The sequence below is a fragment of the Notolabrus celidotus genome, chromosome 3 (assembly GCF_009762535.1).
Source record: "Notolabrus celidotus isolate fNotCel1 chromosome 3, fNotCel1.pri, whole genome shotgun sequence".
NCBI lineage: Eukaryota > Metazoa > Chordata > Actinopteri > Labriformes > Labridae > Notolabrus > Notolabrus celidotus.
Genome location: NC_048274.1, coordinates 32,937,940 through 32,958,735, shown reverse-complemented (window position 1 = coordinate 32,958,735; position 20,796 = coordinate 32,937,940). Strand labels below are relative to the sequence as shown.

The 20,796-nt window shown below is 40.9% G+C and overlaps 1 protein-coding gene across 9 annotated transcripts; it reads right to left on the bottom strand.

Annotated features, from left to right (window-relative positions):
• Positions 1 to 1,330: 1,330 nt before the first annotated feature.
• On the bottom strand, positions 1,331 to 19,443 carry secisbp2l (SECIS binding protein 2-like). 9 transcript variants are annotated; one of them, XM_034679751.1, is made up of 19 exons: positions 19,198 to 19,443; positions 16,238 to 16,351; positions 14,674 to 14,882; positions 12,816 to 13,143; positions 12,560 to 12,698; positions 11,821 to 12,044; positions 11,338 to 11,362; positions 11,111 to 11,226; positions 10,619 to 10,729; positions 10,385 to 10,495; positions 9,389 to 9,556; positions 9,045 to 9,186; positions 7,595 to 7,770; positions 7,330 to 7,462; positions 7,064 to 7,226; positions 5,917 to 6,137; positions 5,237 to 5,391; positions 4,813 to 5,032; positions 1,331 to 3,966 (listed from the first exon to the last, which is right to left on the bottom strand). In XM_034679751.1, the coding sequence occupies exons 3-19, from the start codon at positions 14,808 to 14,810 to the stop codon at positions 3,320 to 3,322; spliced, it is 3,216 nt and encodes a 1,071-aa protein (XP_034535642.1). In that variant the 5' UTR covers positions 14,811 to 14,882; positions 16,238 to 16,351; positions 19,198 to 19,443; the 3' UTR covers positions 1,331 to 3,319. The 9 variants fall into 9 exon arrangements, with proteins under 9 accessions (XP_034535642.1, XP_034535645.1, XP_034535643.1 ...); XM_034679754.1 differs by having other exon boundaries at positions 16,242 to 16,351; XM_034679752.1 differs by having other exon boundaries at positions 16,238 to 16,348.
• Positions 19,444 to 20,796: the final 1,353 nt, after the last annotated feature.

The following is a 20,796-nucleotide window of genomic DNA, read 5'->3' as shown; positions in this document are numbered from 1 at the left end:
CAGTCTGCTCTGCTCCAGTCACTCTGAGTGCAGTCCCATCTCACTCATCCAGACACTTTCTCAGTCAGTTTCCCGGCTTCTGTCTCTGCTACACCTCCACATCAACTTTCCTCTTGTTTTCTTTCTCAGGTATAACAGACTATTGCAGCTTTTATGAATGAACTTTCTCTCTTTTTTATGAATGGGAGGCTCTCGCTCACTTCCTTTGTCCCCCTATGACGCTGCATGCAGATGAATATGTGAATGAAGCAGAAGAGAGATTGACAGACGGCCCCTGAGGCTCTCTCCCCCTCCCTCACCCATAAACTACCATCCAATCATAGGAGGGTAGGGTGACTCATGCTGTACACACACACACACACACACACACACACTTACACACTGAGCCAACAGTACATGAGTGCTCTGTTCTTCTCTTCTAACATCAGTTACACCTAAGAGATGCTGGTAAAGTGTGTTATTCATACATAATTAGCTTTGCTTTCTCACTTCCCCAGTGTTCTGTTAATATCAGAAAATGAGGGTAAACATCTGCAACATTCACAGAAATCTAAACAACAAAATAAATCCATGGTGTTCTGTATATGTGCATTCAAATGACCTGAATGAACACACAAGGAAGGAGACTAACCAGAACATTTCTGTATGATCCTAATCAGAACAATATGCCAGAAGACTGTTTTGCATGTTGCACTTATTCCATTTTAAAAGATTGATATCTAACAACAGCAAAAGACAAACATGTGTGGAAGTGCTGCTTTATGAAGACCTAAAACCACACTGTTCATCCAAAAATTTCAAAAGCTGAGATATATGTGCACTGAAATAAAATATCTTATTTACAAATATCTTACTTAATTTTTTGTGCACATAAGCTGGATGAGAACATTATAATAGACAATATTTCCAAGAGTGATAGCATGAAATTAAGCACAACAGAGCCATTGGCCCCCTAGTGGTTATTCAGTGAAGCTATAACCAAACTATTATTTTAAATATCAGCAAACATGAGGACGTCTTTGTCTTTCAATGCTGCATGTCCACGTCAATGTGTTTCCATGAAAGTCCATAACTGTTTTAAAAGTGTCTGCTACATTTTTACAGAACCCAACAGAACTCACTCAAACTGCTTGTTGTTAGACAAAGTCAAAAACACAAAAATACTATACTTAACCTTAATATATGAGAAATAAAGCCTTGAAATTTTCCCACTCAGGACCTTGAGACAGGATATGTTTAGCTTTTTTTGCTTGGAAATTAATTAAAAATTGTGTCTGATTCTTTTTTGCCTCCTGCTGATAAAACAGAGAATACAAGATGAGTCAAACAGTTTACATAAACAACATTTTAATGATGTTAATCATCAGTTCATATAGGTTAAGAGCAAAACAGGATTATGAGAAACAGCCTCTAACAATGTTGCTAGCGATGTACAGTCTGAAAGAGATGGTCTTAAATATCCATAGAAAGACGAGGAACACGCTGAAAAAAGTACTTCATTGAACCGTTTTTTTTGTTTTTGTTTTTGTTTTGTTCACATTAGTCACAAGACCTTAACCAGTACGTATTTACATAGTGCAAAAAACACACTTGCTGTCAAATAACATACCTCAAACACTGATGGAAGTCATAGCAACAAAAAGCCTAAACAGAGTACCTTTATCAAACTAGAAACACGTTCAGATTCCCAAGAATGATACAGAGTACACCATCTCCTCCAACGAGAGGGCTTCACATTGCATACAGCCCGACATACTGCATTTACACACTGCATCACCATCCACTGGCTGAGATCTCACTATGATTCACTATCAAATACCATTATTAAAAAATGGATTCCAACTGTTCAAATGTTAAAACTATCAAATGGCTTTAAGAACAGGATGATTGTTTTTATTTTAAATACAATGGAAAAATCTCTTTTGTACACTTGTATTTACAAAGTTTATCATTAGTGTGTGCACGACTCTGTGACGACTTGTTTGACTTCAGTGGTGACTCTGCTCCAGTGAGGGAGCCTCTCAGCTGTAGTGAAGGGACTTCAGACTGGAGCAGCTGGAGCTCAGTGCCCACAGAACCCGGTATATCTGACCTCTTGTAAACTCGGGTGCAGTATAACTTCATGATTACTGGCTGGTAAACACCTGCTTGTCTTTTCCATGTATTCGATTCAAGCATCATTGTTTAGTTTTTTTCAGGAAAATTAGTCAACACTGGTAAAAACGACGACAAAGAACCCTGTTACAGTTTCAGATGTTTTCATGGATGAAATTAACAAAAAGGCTTTAAAAAAAAAAGGTGTTAAATCACTGCCGGGTCAGACAGCTTGACAGCCCCTCATCATGAAACAAACAAAGCAGGGGCACTTTTTTATGAAATACAGAGAACATCCAGGAACTCGAGACAATTCCAGTCAGAGGAAAACAACCCCAAATAGCTTCACGCTCGGTAAGATCATTATCACAAACTATTATATACTGTTGTAGAACAAGGTTATGTACACATAGCTTGTTTTTGCTTCTTAGAAGTTAAGTCATTTGAATCAGCTGACTACAAAGAATGGGTCACTTATTATTTCAACATAAAAAACACTCTGAAGACTCACAGGTGGGAGTGGTTTTGGTAGAAACACAGAAGAACCCCTGACACTGAAATATTCTGAGAGGAAAGCTGAATACAAACTGAGCAGGAATTAAGAAAGGCGTGTCTCTCTTTTCCTCATGGAGCAGTCAAGCAGGACAAAAAGGAAAACAAACACAAACAAACATTATGTACAAAGATAAAGCTAATGAACACGGCAAATTAAATGCAAAGGATGTGCCTGTAAAACACACACAAGCACACAAATACTTGTTGAGCTGTAAACCTTCTGGGCTCTGTATAAAGAAAGAAGGGAGCTGAAAGGTTCCAACCTTCCTCCTCATGTATTTTCTAAGGGCTCACCACTTGCTCCCAAAACTGTTCCTGACTCTAATAGAGTTCAGCTGTGGAGGAGGAAAATCTACATATTCCCTCTGAATTCAAGTGTAACAGGTTATTAGCCAAAGAAGTGAGGGAAACCTTTAAGTTCAAAGATGAGCGCAGTTCTCCAGAGGTGTTACTTTTCCTCCAAACCAAGCCAGTTGCATGTCGTCCTGGTAGGTTGGTCAGTTTCTGTAAAATGCGTTAAAGGTCTGTGTTTTCGTTGGTCAGTTGGTTGGATACCTGAGATTATGTGGTGTCAAAGGTGAGATGAAGGAGAGAAGCTGCTGGCTGCTGTGAAGATGGATGTGTGAGTGTGATGGGGAATGAGAGTCAGAACAGAGGAAGAGAGGGAACATCAACCTGTGATCTTCTTAGCTTCCACCTGCTCTTTACCTTCCACCATCGCCTCTGTGATGTCCACTGAATCAATGTCCTCTTCTTCCTCACTCTGCCCTCTCTCCTCTTCCTCCTCCTCCTCTTCTTCTTCTTCCTCCTCCTCCTCTTCCTCCTCCTCCTCCTCTTCTGTACTTTCCTGACTCTTTCCGAGCTGCAGGTTCTCCAGGGTCTTTGACACCCATGATTCGATACGGCTGCTGAGGGTGGGCACCTCCACAGAAATAGGTTCAGGAGTGTAGTCCTCCTCTTCCTCGTCCTCTTCTTCAGCCTCTTCTAGCATTCCAGGAACCAGGGTGGAGGTGGTGGAGGTAATGGACGAGTTCAGCGGGCCCCTGCAGCTCCCATCCAGTGAGCCAGTCTCTGTGCTCTGCTGAGAGGCCAGCTCCAGCCGGTCGTCCACCCTGACCTCTTCTTTCTCCCCAGTGCTCTGTGCAGGAGGCCCCGCTCTGGGCTGTGGAGCAGAGGAGCTAGGCAGGGCGGTGTTAGTGGTGGCTGCAACAGCCTCAGTGTCTTTCTGAGCGGGTGTTGAAGGTGCAGGGCGGCTCGGCTCAGCCTCGACAGGCTCCAGAGCATCTGAAGTCTCCACCATACTCCTCCAGTTGGTCTCTGAAAGAAGAAATTACTTTGTTATCCTCCATTTTCTGACCTTTTCTTATAAGAAAATCCAGACATAGTGATCCTTCTACTCTACAACATGTCCAAGGTATTCTTGCACTTTTACCCCGCTATTCTTATCAGACAGCAACATTTTCAACATCTTTAAGAAGAAAAGTATTAGAGACAATACCAATATATGCAAATATTCAGTAGCAGAACTTTGTTCTCCCTTATTTTCTAACCCACCAATTAAATCAGAGTTAACTGTTTAGCCTCTCCGAGGTATCGTGGGCTCAAACATCAGTGAAGGGAGGTGCCCACTTGATAAACCCAGTGAAGTGCTGGCTCTTGATGCCCATCTGTTTATCTCAGGCTTTGGGAGACATCAGGAGCCATGGGGTAGGCTACTAAATTAAATCGGTAGAGGGCATAGAGGGGTAAGTTTCTTCACTGAGTGCTCGTCCTTGCTTTCAGCACAAGTACCTTGTGTTTATCTCAAATTCCCACAAACCCACTAATGAATCTATTAATTCTTTATAGAGTTCACCTGCTGTTTGGGATGTACCAAAGGCAATTTGCAAAACGTCAGGACCTGAATAAGCATACAATTTCTGACAATTGTTGAGCATACACGTGTGAAAAGGTTAAAAAAAACACAGGATTTAAATACCTGAAGAAGTTAAGAAAAGCCTCCAACTCACTCAGACACTACAAACAAAAGCTTCTTACCAACTGATACATTAGTATTAAAAATAGATGGTACTTTTCCCAACTGCATCCTACATCTTGTTAAAGAAACCCCTAAACAATCAGGACATATGTTAGAAGAAGAGAGCTTGAAGTGTAGGCACTAACCATACTCCTTCTCATTAACCTCTGAGATAGGCTCAGAGAAGATGGAGCAAAAGGAGATGGCAGAAGCAGCAGAGTGGTTACGAGAGTGTCCCATGTGGTGTGGGACTTTTTTATCATTTTTGGGAGCCTCCTCGGCCTGCTCCTGCTCCAGAGCTGACACCATGTCCTTATAGGCCTTTCTAGCCTCCTCTGTGAGGGACACCAAACGGTTGAAGAGGCCCTGAAAGAAGGAAAGGGAAGAGAGATTTAATCAAGTTAGTAAGAGACAAAAATCGTTACACACAAACAAAGCTAAATATCCTGTGATGCTGAGTCTCAACTGCCATGATGTATTTAATATTCATTCAACTTACACTAAAGTAAATCTATACAATCCTAACTTAAATACAAAAGTAAAGGGTTTAGGTGAATATGTGCGCCTTACCTCGGCTCCAGAATAGTTGAAAATGCCAACTACACTAACAGGCACTAGTTTGTTGACGCAGCGTCCCAGAGCTTTTCTGCCCAAGGCAAAAACAAACGGGATCTCCTGCTCCCTCGCCATGGCAATCACATTATATAAAGCTTCATCCAAACCACCTGGAACACAGGAAATAAAGAGTGACCCAAATGCACAAACTATTTCAATAAATTACCATGGAGACTAGAGCGGAAAGAACTGCTGTGTTGGTAATAAAAATTGGGGCAACACAACTGTTACTGTTGACTTTGTGCCCAGTTTATGCTCTTTGATGGGATATTGTGACTTCTTCCTTTTTTTAAAATATCTCATCCTTTAACAACTGACACTTTTTGCCACTTGAGGGCGTCAAAAACAATTTGTGAACATTTTCATACCATGATCTGTTAAGTTGACAGGTCAAACTTTGAAGCAAAAGCTGCTTGTTATCATAACTCTGGCCACCTTGTGAATATAAATTCAACATTTTCTCTCTCTACACTCTTTAAATCAACACAGTGAAGTTCAGGCTGCTAATACAACCTCAAAGTGGATATTATGTGCTATAAAGCTAAGAAGACCTTCAGTTTCAGGTGTCTAGACTCAGTAATGACTCACTGTTTAAACAAAAATGGATGAATGAAGGGTAAAGAAGTATTGGTCACCTTTGGCCTGGATCTTCTCACAGTTTGGAGAGATGATAACACATTTTATCTTGTGTAACTTCATATGCTTGGTGACCTCTCGGAGACCCATGACCAGGCGGCGTTTGGATTTGGCCTTGGTTGGATCCTTTTGGTAGACCCGCTCCTGGAAGCGGACCAGTTCTTGTAAAAGCAAAGTCACACTCTCGTCTATCTCCTTACTCAGCACCTGGTTACAGTACCTGCGGGAGGGGAAACATGAGAGGTTGAGGGAATGGTGGATTCATTGTAAAATGCCTTAACTTGATCTGATTTCAGGCTCACAATTGTGATAATTTGCATATTTTATTTACCTTATGTAAAAGATAAAAGAGTACGGAACAGTTAACTGAACAGCTTTAGGTATTTGTGATGTCAATTTTGGATTAAGTAAACTCTAATGGGATTGTTTTGTTTGTATTTACTGTTTTCTGACATTTAATTGGCAAAGTAATTTACTTTAAGTGAACATAAAGTCAGCATACAAAAACAACTGTTGTCGTGCATTCGTCTGGGCTGTTCTCACTACAAATTGACACAGCTGTTCATGACAATATTGTTTCCACTTAAGTTTTTGCTTCTTAACCTCTTGATTGTTTCATGCTAGAGCTTTCAGCATCTCAAAGAATAGTACAAAGATCGAACCAGTGGCTTCTTGGTTTGATGAATTGAGATCGGAAGTCTGACGTAGTGTGGCCTGAGGAGCAAGAGACCCTGAGGTCGCAGCTGAGAGGAGGAGCTCAGCTACAGAAGCCTTTTGGAAGCTTCAAATGCAAAATCTGTTCGAGAAGGGTGGGCTGGGACAATAGGCCTACAGCAGAAGACACGGAGGCACAAAGCTGTGTTTGTGACCGCTTGCACACATTTTGCTGAGAGGGGACAATGTGCCGGGCTTCTGTGCCGTACTCTACAATTCTTTATTGTACAGTCCCGCCCCTAAAAACACCCGTTCAGGACTCTTGCAACCGAGGCTTTGTGATGTTTGAGTAGGACAAGTATTTGCTTTGTAAACATTTTTGTCACCACAATGTGCATTTTGACAAATTCTAATTCTTTAAATTCCTACAAAGGTCTTTTCTGTGGAACGTTTTTGTTTCTCTCTCCATGTGGGGAAGGAGTGTGTACTTACTCTCTGAAACGTCTGCTGTGGATCTTTGTGATGGCGTTTGAAGCCATTGGACTTCCAATACCGGAGCTGGCGGGAGAACCCTGTGACACAGGAGTAATACTGTAGGGCGAGTTCTGGCTGGCCGGGGAGAGGGATGCATCACTGGGCACGCTCAGACCATTTTCTGTAATACAAAAAACAGGCCAGATATAAGAATGAGCAAGCATAACATATCGAGAGATGCAAAACATACACCTTGTTCTTCCTTAATTACAGATTGGCCTCACCTTCTTGGGAAGCAGGCTCTCTTGGAAGATCATCAGAGAAGTGTAGACTCTCATCCCCATGCTCCTCCTGGCCTGAAGACTCCTGTTCTGCACTTGTCTTCCCTTTCTTTCCTTCACGCTCCTTCAAGATAATCTACAGACAGAAAACAAGAACAGAACTTTAAACCAGCAGCACTTACAAATATTTGAAGGCTCAAATATCTATTTTTTCCATTTATAATGCATGCTCAGTAACCTCCTCCTCTGCTTAAGAGAACTCATTCACCTTTTTCAGGGCTGTTGGCCGTTTCACTTTAGGAATCTCTCTCTCCTTTCCTCTCTTGATACGTGGAGCGGTAGAATCGAGGGAATTGTTTGGGGCTGAATATGGCTGCTGATGAGCCTTCAACATGGAGGACACATTGGTTGAGACTGAGCTGTGGAATGGAGTCGTTGTTCCAACTGGAAAGAAGAATAGAAAAGTTAGTGTACAGGCAGCATGTGTCCATAACTTTAATGTGGTGTCAGGACTCATAGACTTAGTGTGAGCTCAGTGGTCACTCAGAAGGGGCAGCAATTCAAACCACTTAATAAAGACAAGCCAGAAACACAAATGATTAGTGTTAAATTAAAAGGAATAGGAAGTATGAGGGATTGTAATAGATAACATGTTTATTGGGATCTTAAACACAGCTAAAAAAAGGCGCACATTTCAGATACTCTGCTCGAATTTCTACAAAATCAGACAGAACAGAAGATGCAAAATTACGTAATAAGGCAGGGCAAGAATCCTAAAAAGAAAAAGATTAAAGGGAAAATAACTTACGACGAAGATGCAAGCAACCCTTATACCATTATACAATGACCAAACATTGTGACCCCCTGCATAAGATTGTGTAGCCCACCCACTCATCAGGTCAGTGCCAAAACAGCCCTGACCTAACTCCACTTGACCTCTGAGGGTGTGCTGTGGTATCTGGCACCTAGGTGTCAGCAGCAGATCCTTTAAGACCTGGAAGTAGTCAGGTGGGGCCTCCATGGATTGGACTTGGTTTTTCAGCACAACCTACAAATACTCAGTTGGACTGAGATCTGGGGAGACCAAAGTCAACACGTTGAGCTCATTGATTGTGTTCCTCTGTTGCTTCATGAGTCCACTACTAATGCTCCCACTGTAGGCACTGTGGACAGGGGTCAGTAATGGCAACCTGACCGGTCTGCAGATAAGCATACCCACACACAACAAACTGTGCTGCACTGTGTGTTCTGACACCTTTCTATCAGGACCAGCATAAGCTTTTCCAGCAGTTTGAGCTCCAGTAGCTCTTCTGTTGGATCAGACCACACAGGACAGCCAGCATCACTGAGCTTTAGCTGCCCATGAAAGTGTTACAGATTCTCCAGTTTTCCATCCTTGGTCCTTGGTCCTTGGTACTGACCTCTGACCTCTGACTGATTTGAAACACCTCACAAGAGCTGCAGTTGTTGGAGATTCTCTAACCCATTCGTCTAACCATCACAGTTTGATCCTTGTCAAAGTCGCTCACATCCTTACACATCAACTTCAAGAAGAAAATGCTCCCTTGCTGCCTAACACATCCCAGGCAGGTTCCATTGTTAAGAGATACTCAATGTTATTCACTTTACCTGTCACTGGTCATAATGTTATGGCTGATCAGTGTATATTGGGTTGAATGGTGCCTTCTTTAAAAAAATGTATTGCATAACGTCAATACCTGTGAAGGACAGTGGCTTGGTATTGTTGAGTTGTCTGGCCTTCATTGCCTGCTGATGTTTTTCCAAAGCTGCCAGCATGTCCCCCAGGTCAAGCTCAACAGAGGTCTTACTCTTCTTCCCTGCTGCTTTAGTGACAGCCTCCTGGTAAAAGACAAAGCAGCACAGAGTAAGAATACAGAACCAGCCAACAACAGTTTTAGATCAATGTAGAAACTTAAGGACAAGAAGTTGTGAAAACCAGAGAAAAAAACACGACAAAGAAACACATCAACCAAGCCATAGAAGTCAACATGTTTTGTCTGTTCCCAGTCTACATGACAGCAGACATAATGCAGGTTTATACCTGCAGTTTCTTCTGCTCCATGCTGATTTCAGAGTACTCCTGTGCAGTGGCCAAAGCAGCAGCCAAGGCCTTCTTCCTCTGGCTCTTGGCCCTCTTAGGAACAGAGGTGGTGATGGGAATGGGTGTCTGCACAATGTTGATGGGAGAATTTTCTGGTAGGTTATCCAGCTGTGATGCAAGAAGAAACACAACTTATTAGATACACCATCATAGATGCACAGCATCAGATCTGACCTAAACATTACAATTTATGTTTCTGTTAAGAAGAACTTTCTCTTCATCACTTTGAAAGTAGGTACCAAGTGTGAGAGAAAGAGAGAGAGAGAGAGAGAGAGAGAGAGAGAGAGAGAGAGAGAGAGAGAGAGAGAGAGAGAGAGAGAGAGAGAGAGAGAGAATAAAACAAGATGTAATGTCTCTGAACTGTTTCTGTCCTATTGTCCTTGTAATACTTCCTAGTAACATTATGCTTCAAGCATCAAATTTCACACACAAGTGGTACGCCAGAACAATGCTGCATTGTTGCATGATGTTTACGATGTTTGTAAGCATTGAAAGAACTGGGGGCAGGGCATTTGCATACATTGCTACTAAGCTAAGTCATTGTGGAGTCAACACATAACAGGAAGCAAAGCTAATGTTACTGTCAAGCTAAAAAACAAAATGTTAGTGAAATGTAGCTCTTTTTTTTGTACTGTTGATTTCTGAAATGGTTTGTGGAGATAAATGGATTGTACGTTGCTTTTCTGATTTAGTGTTTTAAAGAGAAATAAGAAACTAAATGGACAACAGACTGAAACAAAACATTCTAGGAGTAGCTGAATGGAATTATATTGAATCTGAAACTGACACTTGATTAGTTAGATATGTCCATCCAGTTATGTTGCCCGTATGTTGCCCAAGAAAAAGAGACAAACATCTTATGTATACATTGAATCTGGCAGTCATGCCACAGCCAGCCTTCAGACAAAGTTGACATTAGAGAGAGCCGTCTGTTACCAGGTTTTTTGGCAGTTTGGGTTGCGTGTGTGTCTGGGCTGGAGAAGGTTCTTGTTTGCTGCTACGTTGACCAGCCCCTCCTGTAGGGAGATCTGGAAACTCATCTTCATCCTGATTAATACATAAAAAAACATTTTAGCACAAAATTTCATCAAATAAATGTTTTATAAATGTGTGAATGACGGGGCTGCTTTGAAATTTTAGTTCACTGGAATACAGGAAACATCTTCTCACCTCAAAATAAAGGGGCTCTGGGGTGAGCTCATTGCCAGTGCCCACTGCTGCCTGCAGCCTTTGTTCTGACTGGTTTTGAGGAGCTCGCCCCAGATAACCACTGTGGAAATCCTGAGATAAAGAGAGGGACAAAAGCAGAGGAGTGACAGATGTTACTACTGGTTTTCAGTGTTTATTACCGGCTTGGCATTTGTGCAGACACGGTTTAGTGAGGTCAGGTTAGTAAGAAACAAAGCATGGGCGTTGTAGAACATTCTTCTGATATGTCTCCTGCTTAAGAATGCTCACAGTCCATGTTAATGTTATACTATGTTAATGTTAAGTATTACTTCAGACCATTTAGAACTCTTACATTGCTTCACAAATCTCAGTGTACTCTCCTCATCAGCGTCATCATCTTAACTCACAGGACAAAAGTTTCACTCTAAAACTAATTTCCTTAAACCTTGAGTTACTTTCTTTATATATACACAACAACGGGACAAACCGTACCTGTGAGAAGTTTCTCTGTTCAGGAGTCTTCCTCTGATCAGCTCTGTAAAACTGTCCGTTTCTGTCACCCCAAGGTTTGGGGTTAGCTTGAGATGCTACATTTACCCAGGTACCTGCTAAAAAACAAATCAGAAAATACTCATGTTTTCAGGTATAATAAATATTCAGTTATATTGTCATGCACAATGAAAACTGAAAAAAGGTAGTACATGTTGTTTCAAACATACCTGTCATGACGCCGGCTTCTACTCCCTATCAAACACAGAGAAAAAGTTAGAATACAATCAGTTTGGGGATTTCTTGGGTACACTTCATATCTTAACACTGTGTGAGAAGAGGTTATTTAAGGACCATGACACAGCTCATCCATTAGTATTTCTTCAGGCCTTACACATGCAAAGTCTTCTATTGTTGATGCAAAAACCTGCTATGATCATAACTATGTTTCTTCTCTTCATCTCAGAGTACGCAGAAGTAAAAAACATCCAAAAGTTTAGCAAAACAAACTAAACGTATACATTTTGTGTCTCTGGGACAACTTCTTACGAACGGATGTGCATAATAAACCCTTACTTCCTGGTTGTGTATCACAAACATTAAAAAAATGATCAACCCCCCCCTGATAATTTCAGTCTTTTAAACATACTGGTTTTACTGATTGTAAGAGACACAAATCAAGTTTACAGTAGATGATGAAGATGTCAACTTACTGGTGTTGCTGCTGCATTCTCTGCTGATCGCTGTGTTGCCCCAGCCGCCTGATTGTGTTTGGGGCTGCAGTATCCGCTGTCACTGTCAATGTCTGCTTCACTGGCGCCCTGCTCATTGTAGCTTTCACCTGGATGGGACGCCCGTCTTCGTTTTGTTCGGTTCTTCCACAGCAGCGGACTACCTCGCTCAGCAGCACTTCGGCCTGAAACTTCACCTGGAAAGTCTGTGGATAAACAAGGAGAAACTGAGCTCTGACTACCAATGTGGAATAGATCTATTTCCTTTGATTATCATTAACCTTGAGCGTTTATACAAAAGGATTGTAAAAATCTGTGTAAGTAACAGTACTGTCCTGCAGTCGACTGGTCTCATATGACGTTTTTTAACATGGTATTTACGACAATTGGTTAACAATTAACTTTACAACTTTGAGAAAAACGTTTGTCAAGCTTGACAATGCAATAGGCACCAGTGGTTACATCAACAGCTGCACGAATGTTTAACTCTCTAACCAGAAACTCTGCATTCCACGTCTTTAAAGGGCTCACAACAAGCATCATAATCAACATCAACCTGTAAGACCAGACACAGCTCTTACCAGCAGTGTATCATTTCCTCACTGACGGGAAAGATTCTTCTTTGTATGCAAAGCATCTTACTTTAACAAAGTCTGGAATGTTTTCAACTTCAGTTTCCTTTAAGCCACAGGAATAAAGATTATTATAAAAGTATTCTTACCAGTCTGCTGAGCCGCATCCACCAGCATGACAGTCTTTGTCCTTCCATCGGGCCCCAAGGTGCACACTTCCTTCTGCACAGCTACACTCCTAGTTGGAGGTCGGCGTCCTCTTGGAGGCTGGCACACACCCAACTGTTGCTGGCAGAAATAAAAAGAGGTGGGGAAAGTTCATTACATGAGGATGAGTAGAGACATTTTTAAGTGACCAAGACAATGACATCGGTATGTCACGATGAGGTTGTTGACCTTGTGTACCTTTGGGAGAAGATTAGGTCGCACCATGCCTCTCCCCCTCTGACTGGCCATGCCATATGCTGGCCCTAGGGGCAGCGGTCTTTCCCCAATATCTGCTGAGACAGGGCTGACCACTTCTGTTTGCACTGGACCTGCATAAGTGCCAGGGAAGGGCTGGTAGAAGCCCATCACAGGTGGGCATGGAGCAGGCATAATCTGATAATAAGCGTAGTCATTGGAGACAGGAGGCTGGGGGGAAGACAGGATAGGGTAGGCCAGGTATGAACCACCAGGGCTGGGGTTAGGCTGCTGCCAGCGCAGTTCTCCTCCATTATACATGGGATGTTGCCTGTGAAGCAGTGGAGAGGAGAACATGTTAAATTATTCCTGTAATTCAGCTGTTTCAACAGTCTTTGTTTTTTCACAATATCAACAGAATGATAAAACTTCATAAAAGGATATGATAAGTTAAGTCAAAAGCGGTGAGAATTATTTTTTTTGTTGTTACTTTTTTGTGCATTTTTCCCTTTAATGGACAGGACAGCTGAAGAGAGACAGGAAATACAGGGAGAAGAGAGTGGGGGATAACATGTAGCAAATGGTCGAGGTTTGGAGTCAAGAGAGCAACCCTGCGACAAGAACTATATCCTCTGAACATGGCGCGTGCGTAGACTGCTTGGCCAACAGTGCTCTGCAAATGTTTATTTTGATGTAGATCAACAAACAGACAAATAGAGTACAAAACTGAACTCACTCTCTTGATATTAAAAGTTGTGTATCTTATTAAAATGCAACTTGTGAGACAGTTTAACATCACAGTCACAACAGACGATGCATTATAAAATAAAAATAACAGTGTGATCATACTGGCTTAGTATGTGTATACAATGCAGGAAAGGAAGTACGGTTTAACATTCCTCTCAGACAAAATACAAAAAGGTAGGCAGCTTAGAACCAGGACAACAAGGTTGATTAGGTAACACCAACATTAAGGTACTTTGTAAAGTTGTACAGAATTTACAGGCAGCAAGACAATAGTGCAACAGTGAAGAGAGCAAAGGGTGCTGTTCTTGTCAGTTATGTAACACGTTGCTTTATATACAAGAGGTAGGTGGTGTAGTATTCACAGTAAATATAGAGTGCATAATATTGTGTTAGAGAGCAATCATTCTATTAAGCTGGAGCCGCTTTTGTCTCGAAAGAGAGTTTGATGCCGGGCTAACATCTTTAATGTCAGTGTGATGATCTGTCTCGTGGTTGGTTGGTTGGTTGGTTGGTTGGTTGGATGGTTGGGGGCGTGTACTTGGTATGAAGGGACGTTGATAAGGATCCAGATGATATTTTCACAGTCAGCGTGCATTTCCTTGCATTCAAATAGCGGGGAAAGGAAACAAAGGAACGGATGTGTGCAGGATACAGCAGATCACTCCGGACAAAGAGAGAGTCACTGGAAACATAGACGGTGGTTCCATGCACACTGTGGAACTCTGGGGAGGTTTCCATTCATAATTAAGCAGTCTTAAACTACAGAGCATCTAATGGCTCCTACTCAACACACTGTTTAAAAGATCTGATCCAGATCTCTTTTGTGGAGTTCAACATCAGGGACATAGTGTTCCCTTCTTATTATAGTAAACAATGTGGTGAATGAGTTATTCTGGAAATAGAAAAAGGCTCAGAAGAGGGGCAATTTGTTCTTGGGCAGTTTACAAGTGGAACACCATAGTTCCCAAATGCTGCAGAAAAGTTAAATATTTCATTACAAGTGGACAGCTTACAGAAAACTCCATAACCACCATGAATTAGTCAAGATGAGTTCAGGATTGAAGCTACAGCCTCAGAGTCCCAAATATCCCTTCACTTCAAAGAGAAAAAGTACCTGTTGGGTTGGTTCTCCTGGACAAAAGGGTAACAGGTGATGAGGTAGCTGGGTATGGGAGTAGTTTCCACCCCTCCGCCGCCTCCCCCTATACCTCCACCTCCACCTCCTCCGCCTGCATCTCCAGAAAGACTCATGCTGACTAGGGATCCTTCGAGACCTTTCTTCTGTGGGATGAACGGTTCCACTTCGGCTGAAAGCTTCACATCCTGCACAAAGAGAGAGAGAGAGAGAGAGAGAGAGAGAGAGAGAGAGAGAGAGAGAGAGAGAGAGAGAGAGAGAGAGAGAGAGAGAGAGAGAGAGAGAGAGAGAGAGAAACACTTCTGACACACTGAGCAACAATTGCCAATTAACTACATGACACATCTGAGTAAGAAAAACAATCAACACCTGAGAGCAGAAATATCTCCAACAGCTCAAATTCAGTCACCGCAGTATTTGCCTGTGTTTAATCAAGCCAGCTGAGAGTTCTGTTTTTATTGTGTCTACATGGTAAAAGAAATTAAGTTAATTCATGATTGTGTTTACCACCCTGCATCTATAAAATGAGATCATTTTGAGGTGGAGTCAACAATCCATAACACAGTCATGCAACCATGACTATGTTCTTTCATGACATGACTTTATTGATTCGGCAGGCTTGTTAAGTTGCTTAACCTTAATCTCTTGAGGAAGGAAAATTTATAAGACTAATGACCCAACTTCCCAAAATCAACCCTCAAGACATTTAAACAGCCAGTGTATGATAAGATCTATGCTTTATAGTTCATAGATAAATGATCAACTTGAGTACTGAATATATGGCAGAGGGTGAACATCACCCATCAGCATGACTAACCAACCTTTCATCTATTTAGTTGCTATCACAGCTGAGCACTACGTCATTCTTGTTCCGCTTTGTTTACAGTCTCAAGTGTCTAGAACCAGCAGTGAAACAAGTCATTAGGCCTCAACATGTGGACATAAAATCTCTTGAGTTGGAAGATGACATTTGGCACAATCTCCAAGAAGAACACACCGAGTCAAAAAGGCTCTCCAGACATTTATACACTCATATTTTGAATGTGCCTAAGAAATCTGCAGCTGAGCAGATGTGAGGAATTCAACAATGACCGGTCTCTTGTTGATACACGGGATAAATCTCAGTACCTCAAAGGAGTTTATTGTTTGTTTTAGGAGGAAGGTAATCTAAATTTGCTCTGAACTGATAAGCTATAAGTTCAAAAGAGAAATGCAAGGTACCATGAATCAAACTATGATGTATGTGACGTACGTTTGAGGAAATTAATGCTATGTTGTTGAATTCCTTTTAAGATTTTGTTGCAATATTTTTGAGTACCAAGGGACAAACATTAGACACAGCCTTGTTATAAGATTTATACTGTGGGGTATTTGACCAAATCAAGGAAACAGTTATTTGTCTCTTAACACCTGTCAGCTTTGTGATCAAACATTTATAAAACGATGAAGTAAACTAAAGAAAAGAGGACCCAGCAACATTTCTGCAGACAACCAGCCACAATAAAGGTATTAGTAAAGCAATGTGTTAAAAAATGTGACATACCTACAGCGAGTAAAGGCACAACAATGCATTAAGTTGAGGACTTCTGCTGGTCAGTCTGGTTTATGGATCAGATTTGTGGCAGGAACATGTAGCCATCAGTCAGGCACTTTGCTGCTAAGACATACAACAGGCCACAAAAAGGCCAAAGGTAATCAGTCTGGGGCATTTGATGATAGTCTCAGGATTGACTCCCATAAGTACTCTTGCCTCAATCTGCAACTTCAGTCAACTTTGTACACAGTCTCAAAAAAATATTAGATCATGAGGGCCTACTTTATCTTATTAATAAATTATAAGCAAAAAATCTCTGATAAAAACAATGCTTTTGTTTTATGTGATGCAGAGTACGAAGAGAGAAATGTTTGTTCTAAATGTATAAAAAACTTTATTTTCAATGTTCTCATCATGTGTGTTAAAAATGATTCATCTTTCATTGAGTCGTGATTTGGCTCAAATTGTTAATTAGCGTTACTATATTGTTAAAAAGAAAGTTAATTCTAATAACCAAAACATGTTGTGCTATCATTCACTGTTGTTCCTCATTGCTGTCTAGAAATATCTGTCACAACCTCAGTGCTCCAAATATGACATCACGGCAGCACTGGCTCAATGAGGTCTAGAGTTTTTATTTTTAAACGTGATGACAATTAACATTAACAGATGAGTGTTCAAATTCACTCATCAGTAAATCCTTGTTTTGTGTGATCCAGGATCTTCAAGCCCCTTGCATGTTGTACCAGCATTTGGCTGGTGGCTTGTACTAATTTCTCGTCCTGATTCAAACCCGGGATGGCAGCTCTGTCCAAGAGGTCCCATTAAGATAATCCGCTATCTTTTGCAAAGGATGAGTAGAGTTGACAGGGTTCAGAGTACAAAGCCACCCCCTCAAATCTCTAAAACAGTGGTCGGATACATGAATAGAGTATCAGTGCAACGAGTGGATGTCAAACAGACAGCTATTGTCTCCCACTGCTACTGTCTGTGGGTGGCTCTCTCACTTTTCTTGAGGTAATCTTCAAATCCCATCCTATCTCAACATAGTGATGGTGTTTGGAGCAAAGTAGTCTTCATGTCATGACTGATAGCCATAAGGATTTAAGACTACACTACCTGTATGATGGTATAGTGGATAGGGAGTGGTTATTGGATTAAGTTTGAGAGGATAAAGTAGGGACAGTGGTAAAGGATTAGCTAATTACACAGCAAGCTATAGTATGGAGGCCTTCTGCACTGGTGGAGAAACTTACTCTGAACAGAAGTAAAGGAATCAGCTCTTAAGAAATAAAAAAGCTGTGAGGGAAAACAAAGCCACTCAGAGGATCTGTCTATTGATTCAACCATGTGTCTTTGTGTAGCTGAATGTTGGGGTTGAGAGGGTGAGTGAGAATAGCTGTGATTGTCAAGAAGGCAATGAGGTCAGATCCAGATGTGCATTCATTGGCGATGACAAAACTTGTAGTGATCAGACTCCGGCTATAGATCTCAAAAGCCTCTGTTTGTGTGAGCCTTTAGTAGCACACTTTGCTCTGAGATAGAAACAGACAGTCTATGTGTCTGTTCTGTATGGTGGCCCTGACGTGCAAATCACTATGGCAATTAAGAAAACACTACGGCAAATCAGAATACACAACGGCAAATCAGAAAACACTACGGCAAATCAGAAAACACTACGGCAAATCAGAAAACACTACGGCAAATATGAAAACACTACAACAAATCAGAAGACACTACGGCAAATCAGAAGACACTAGGACAAATATGAAAACTCTACGGCAAATATATAAACATTACGACAAATCAGAAAAAAATACGGCAAATATATAAACACTACGACAAATATGAAAACACTACAGCAAATCAGAAAACACTATGATATTAACCAAACTGGAAGAAGTAGGTAACCTTGGGGACATAAATCGTCGCTGAGTGGGCTGGTGGATCCTTTGACCCCAGAAGGACATGGTTTGGTTAATGTCGTAATGTTTTCTGAATTGCCTATGTGTTTTCTGATTAGTATTGTCTGATTTGCAGTGTTTTCTGATTTGTATTGTCTGATTTGCTGTAGTGTTTTCTGATTAGTATTGTCTGATTTGCTGTAGTATTTTCTGATTTGTATTGTCTGATTTGCCGTAGTGTTTTCTGATTAGTATTGTCACAGATTTTCACATTTCCAGGTCAGTCATCTGATTAATCTAATTATCCTCAGCCAAAGGGACCCATGATTGTAATGCATTATCTCAGAGGTAAATCACTTAAATCATTTGGAGTACGCACTGCATAACCAAACCCTGCCAAACTGAACTATCTGCATTACAATCAGCGTCAGAAGAATGCCATACATGAAGAGGAACCAGAAATTCCTCTTATTGACAAACACGATCCACGAAACCTCCCCGCCTCTCCTCACAACAACATGCGCACGTTCCTACCTGACTGAAACCTCCTCACCTAGTCTGCCTTTCTGAATTGTAATCCCATAACATTTCTAAAACACTGCTCGCTGTGTCTGTTTCTGTGTCTATGTATTTACATGACAAGCGACGTCAAATGACAGCTGAGGGATTCAGCTTTAGCTAGGCAGCCGAGCTAACACTTTACAGTAAGCTGCCTTTCTTGGATTAAGACATAGAAATACTAACATTGACATGCTTTGATGATAAATGGTAAAAAGATAGAGAACACATGCACTACGATTGAAGGCGAAACATGCATAATCCTCTTTCTTTAGGACTGAGGAGCGGTTAGCTGTTTTCACGTTAGCCTGCTAGCTTAATGAGATAACTGTGATACTGTTAAAATGACAGATCGTACTTTTAGGAGAGATAATGACTTATATAGCACATTTAAAACACAACGAAGCGCATTACAAGGTAAAATAACAGAAGAAAGGCTATTTGCTTAACGCAAAACAGATTCCGATTTTGGGGCCTTTCTTTCAACAAATCGACAAAATAAACTACCTTATTGTCACTAGCGTCCATGTCAGTCACCGAAGCCGCCAAAGACCGTCATCGACCACAATGCGGACGTCAGGATGTTTGCCCTTTTAATTTCTTCATTGTAAATAATAATCACCAAAGGCTAAGAGAGACTCACACCCAGTTTCCACTGCCCGCTAAGCTGCGTCAGCTAGCTGTGCTCTCACAGACTAGCTTGTAGCCAGTGAGCAGACTGCTGTCAGAGTGGAAATGGGAGTCACCTGAAACTACGGAAAGCGACGAAGCCCAAAAAGCATGCACGGACTGGAAACTGTAGTGCGTCATGTGTGCACAGGGGCGTCGTAGTGGGGGGAAGGTGGGACCAGGGTGGGACTGACTACCTAGTGCCCAAGTGGGGAGGGGGGCCCTTAATGGGCCTGAAATAAAATGTGTTTTCTACTACGCTTTTCTAATGTTTTGTTATAACTGCAATAAGATCAATAAAATTGTCTGAATAAATAAACAAACATTCAGAATTCCTTTAATGGAATTCATCTCCAGCTCTGAGATAGGCATCTCATGCCTAAAGTATGGTGGCCCTGAAGGACAAATCAAATTTACAAAAGATGAAACACTTGTACAAATTTGTAGACAAATTTACATTTTAGAAAACATTTTTACATTTTATCAAACAAAATTTCATTAGCAAAACACTTTAACCAAGGCCAAAACAAATTTACATTTAAGAAAACAAATTTACAAAAGATGAAACACTTTTACCATTTCTGAAACAAATTAAAATTTCATTTTTACGGAAAGGGAATGTACCAAATACCGGAAGTGATCCGGGAGTGATGGAGTGAGGGGTCATTTAGTTTGTTTTGATGGAGAGAAACCAAACAGAGATGGACATATTAGGACATCCTCAAGTCTCAGAGAGAGGTGTCAGACCTCAGGAGAAAAAGCATAATTTCTCTGTAAAAGCTCCGTCATATCTCCACAAAACCTTCATCATGTATCATAATTCAGATGAAACAGCCTCAGACCACATAGCCTCAGGCTCAACAGTCAGGCTAAGGAGTCAGACTTAATGTTGAAAGTGTTCCGTTGTTTGTAAAATTGTCTCCAACTTTGTAAAAGTGTTTCATCTTTTGTAAATTTGTTTTGGCATTTGTAAAAGTGTTTTGCTGATGTAATTTTGTTTTATAAAATGTCAAAATGTTTTCCAAATTGTAAATTTGTCTCCAACTTTGAAAAGTGTTTGATTTTTTAATTTGTTTTGTACTTCAGGACCACCGTACAAAAGTGAGGAATAGTCATATTTTCATAGCATCAAGTGTGGCTGAATCTGAGTGAAAGTAGACTGTAGGTTTTTAGAGTTTTATTTGACTTCATGAGGTTAGATTAAACCAAATAATGCCCCCTTGTTATTCAACAAGTCACTTGGCTTCAAATAATCTTGTTTAAAGAAGTGGACAGTCTTAAGGTCAATATTGTTCAGTTACATTTGGAGAAATTGTAAAATAAATAATATTGATATGTAGCTTAGATTTGAGTTAGTTAACATGGATAGTTTTAAACATACATTTTTATATAATGCAAATAAACCAGCATTATAGCAGCAATGTTATATTTTGTAGG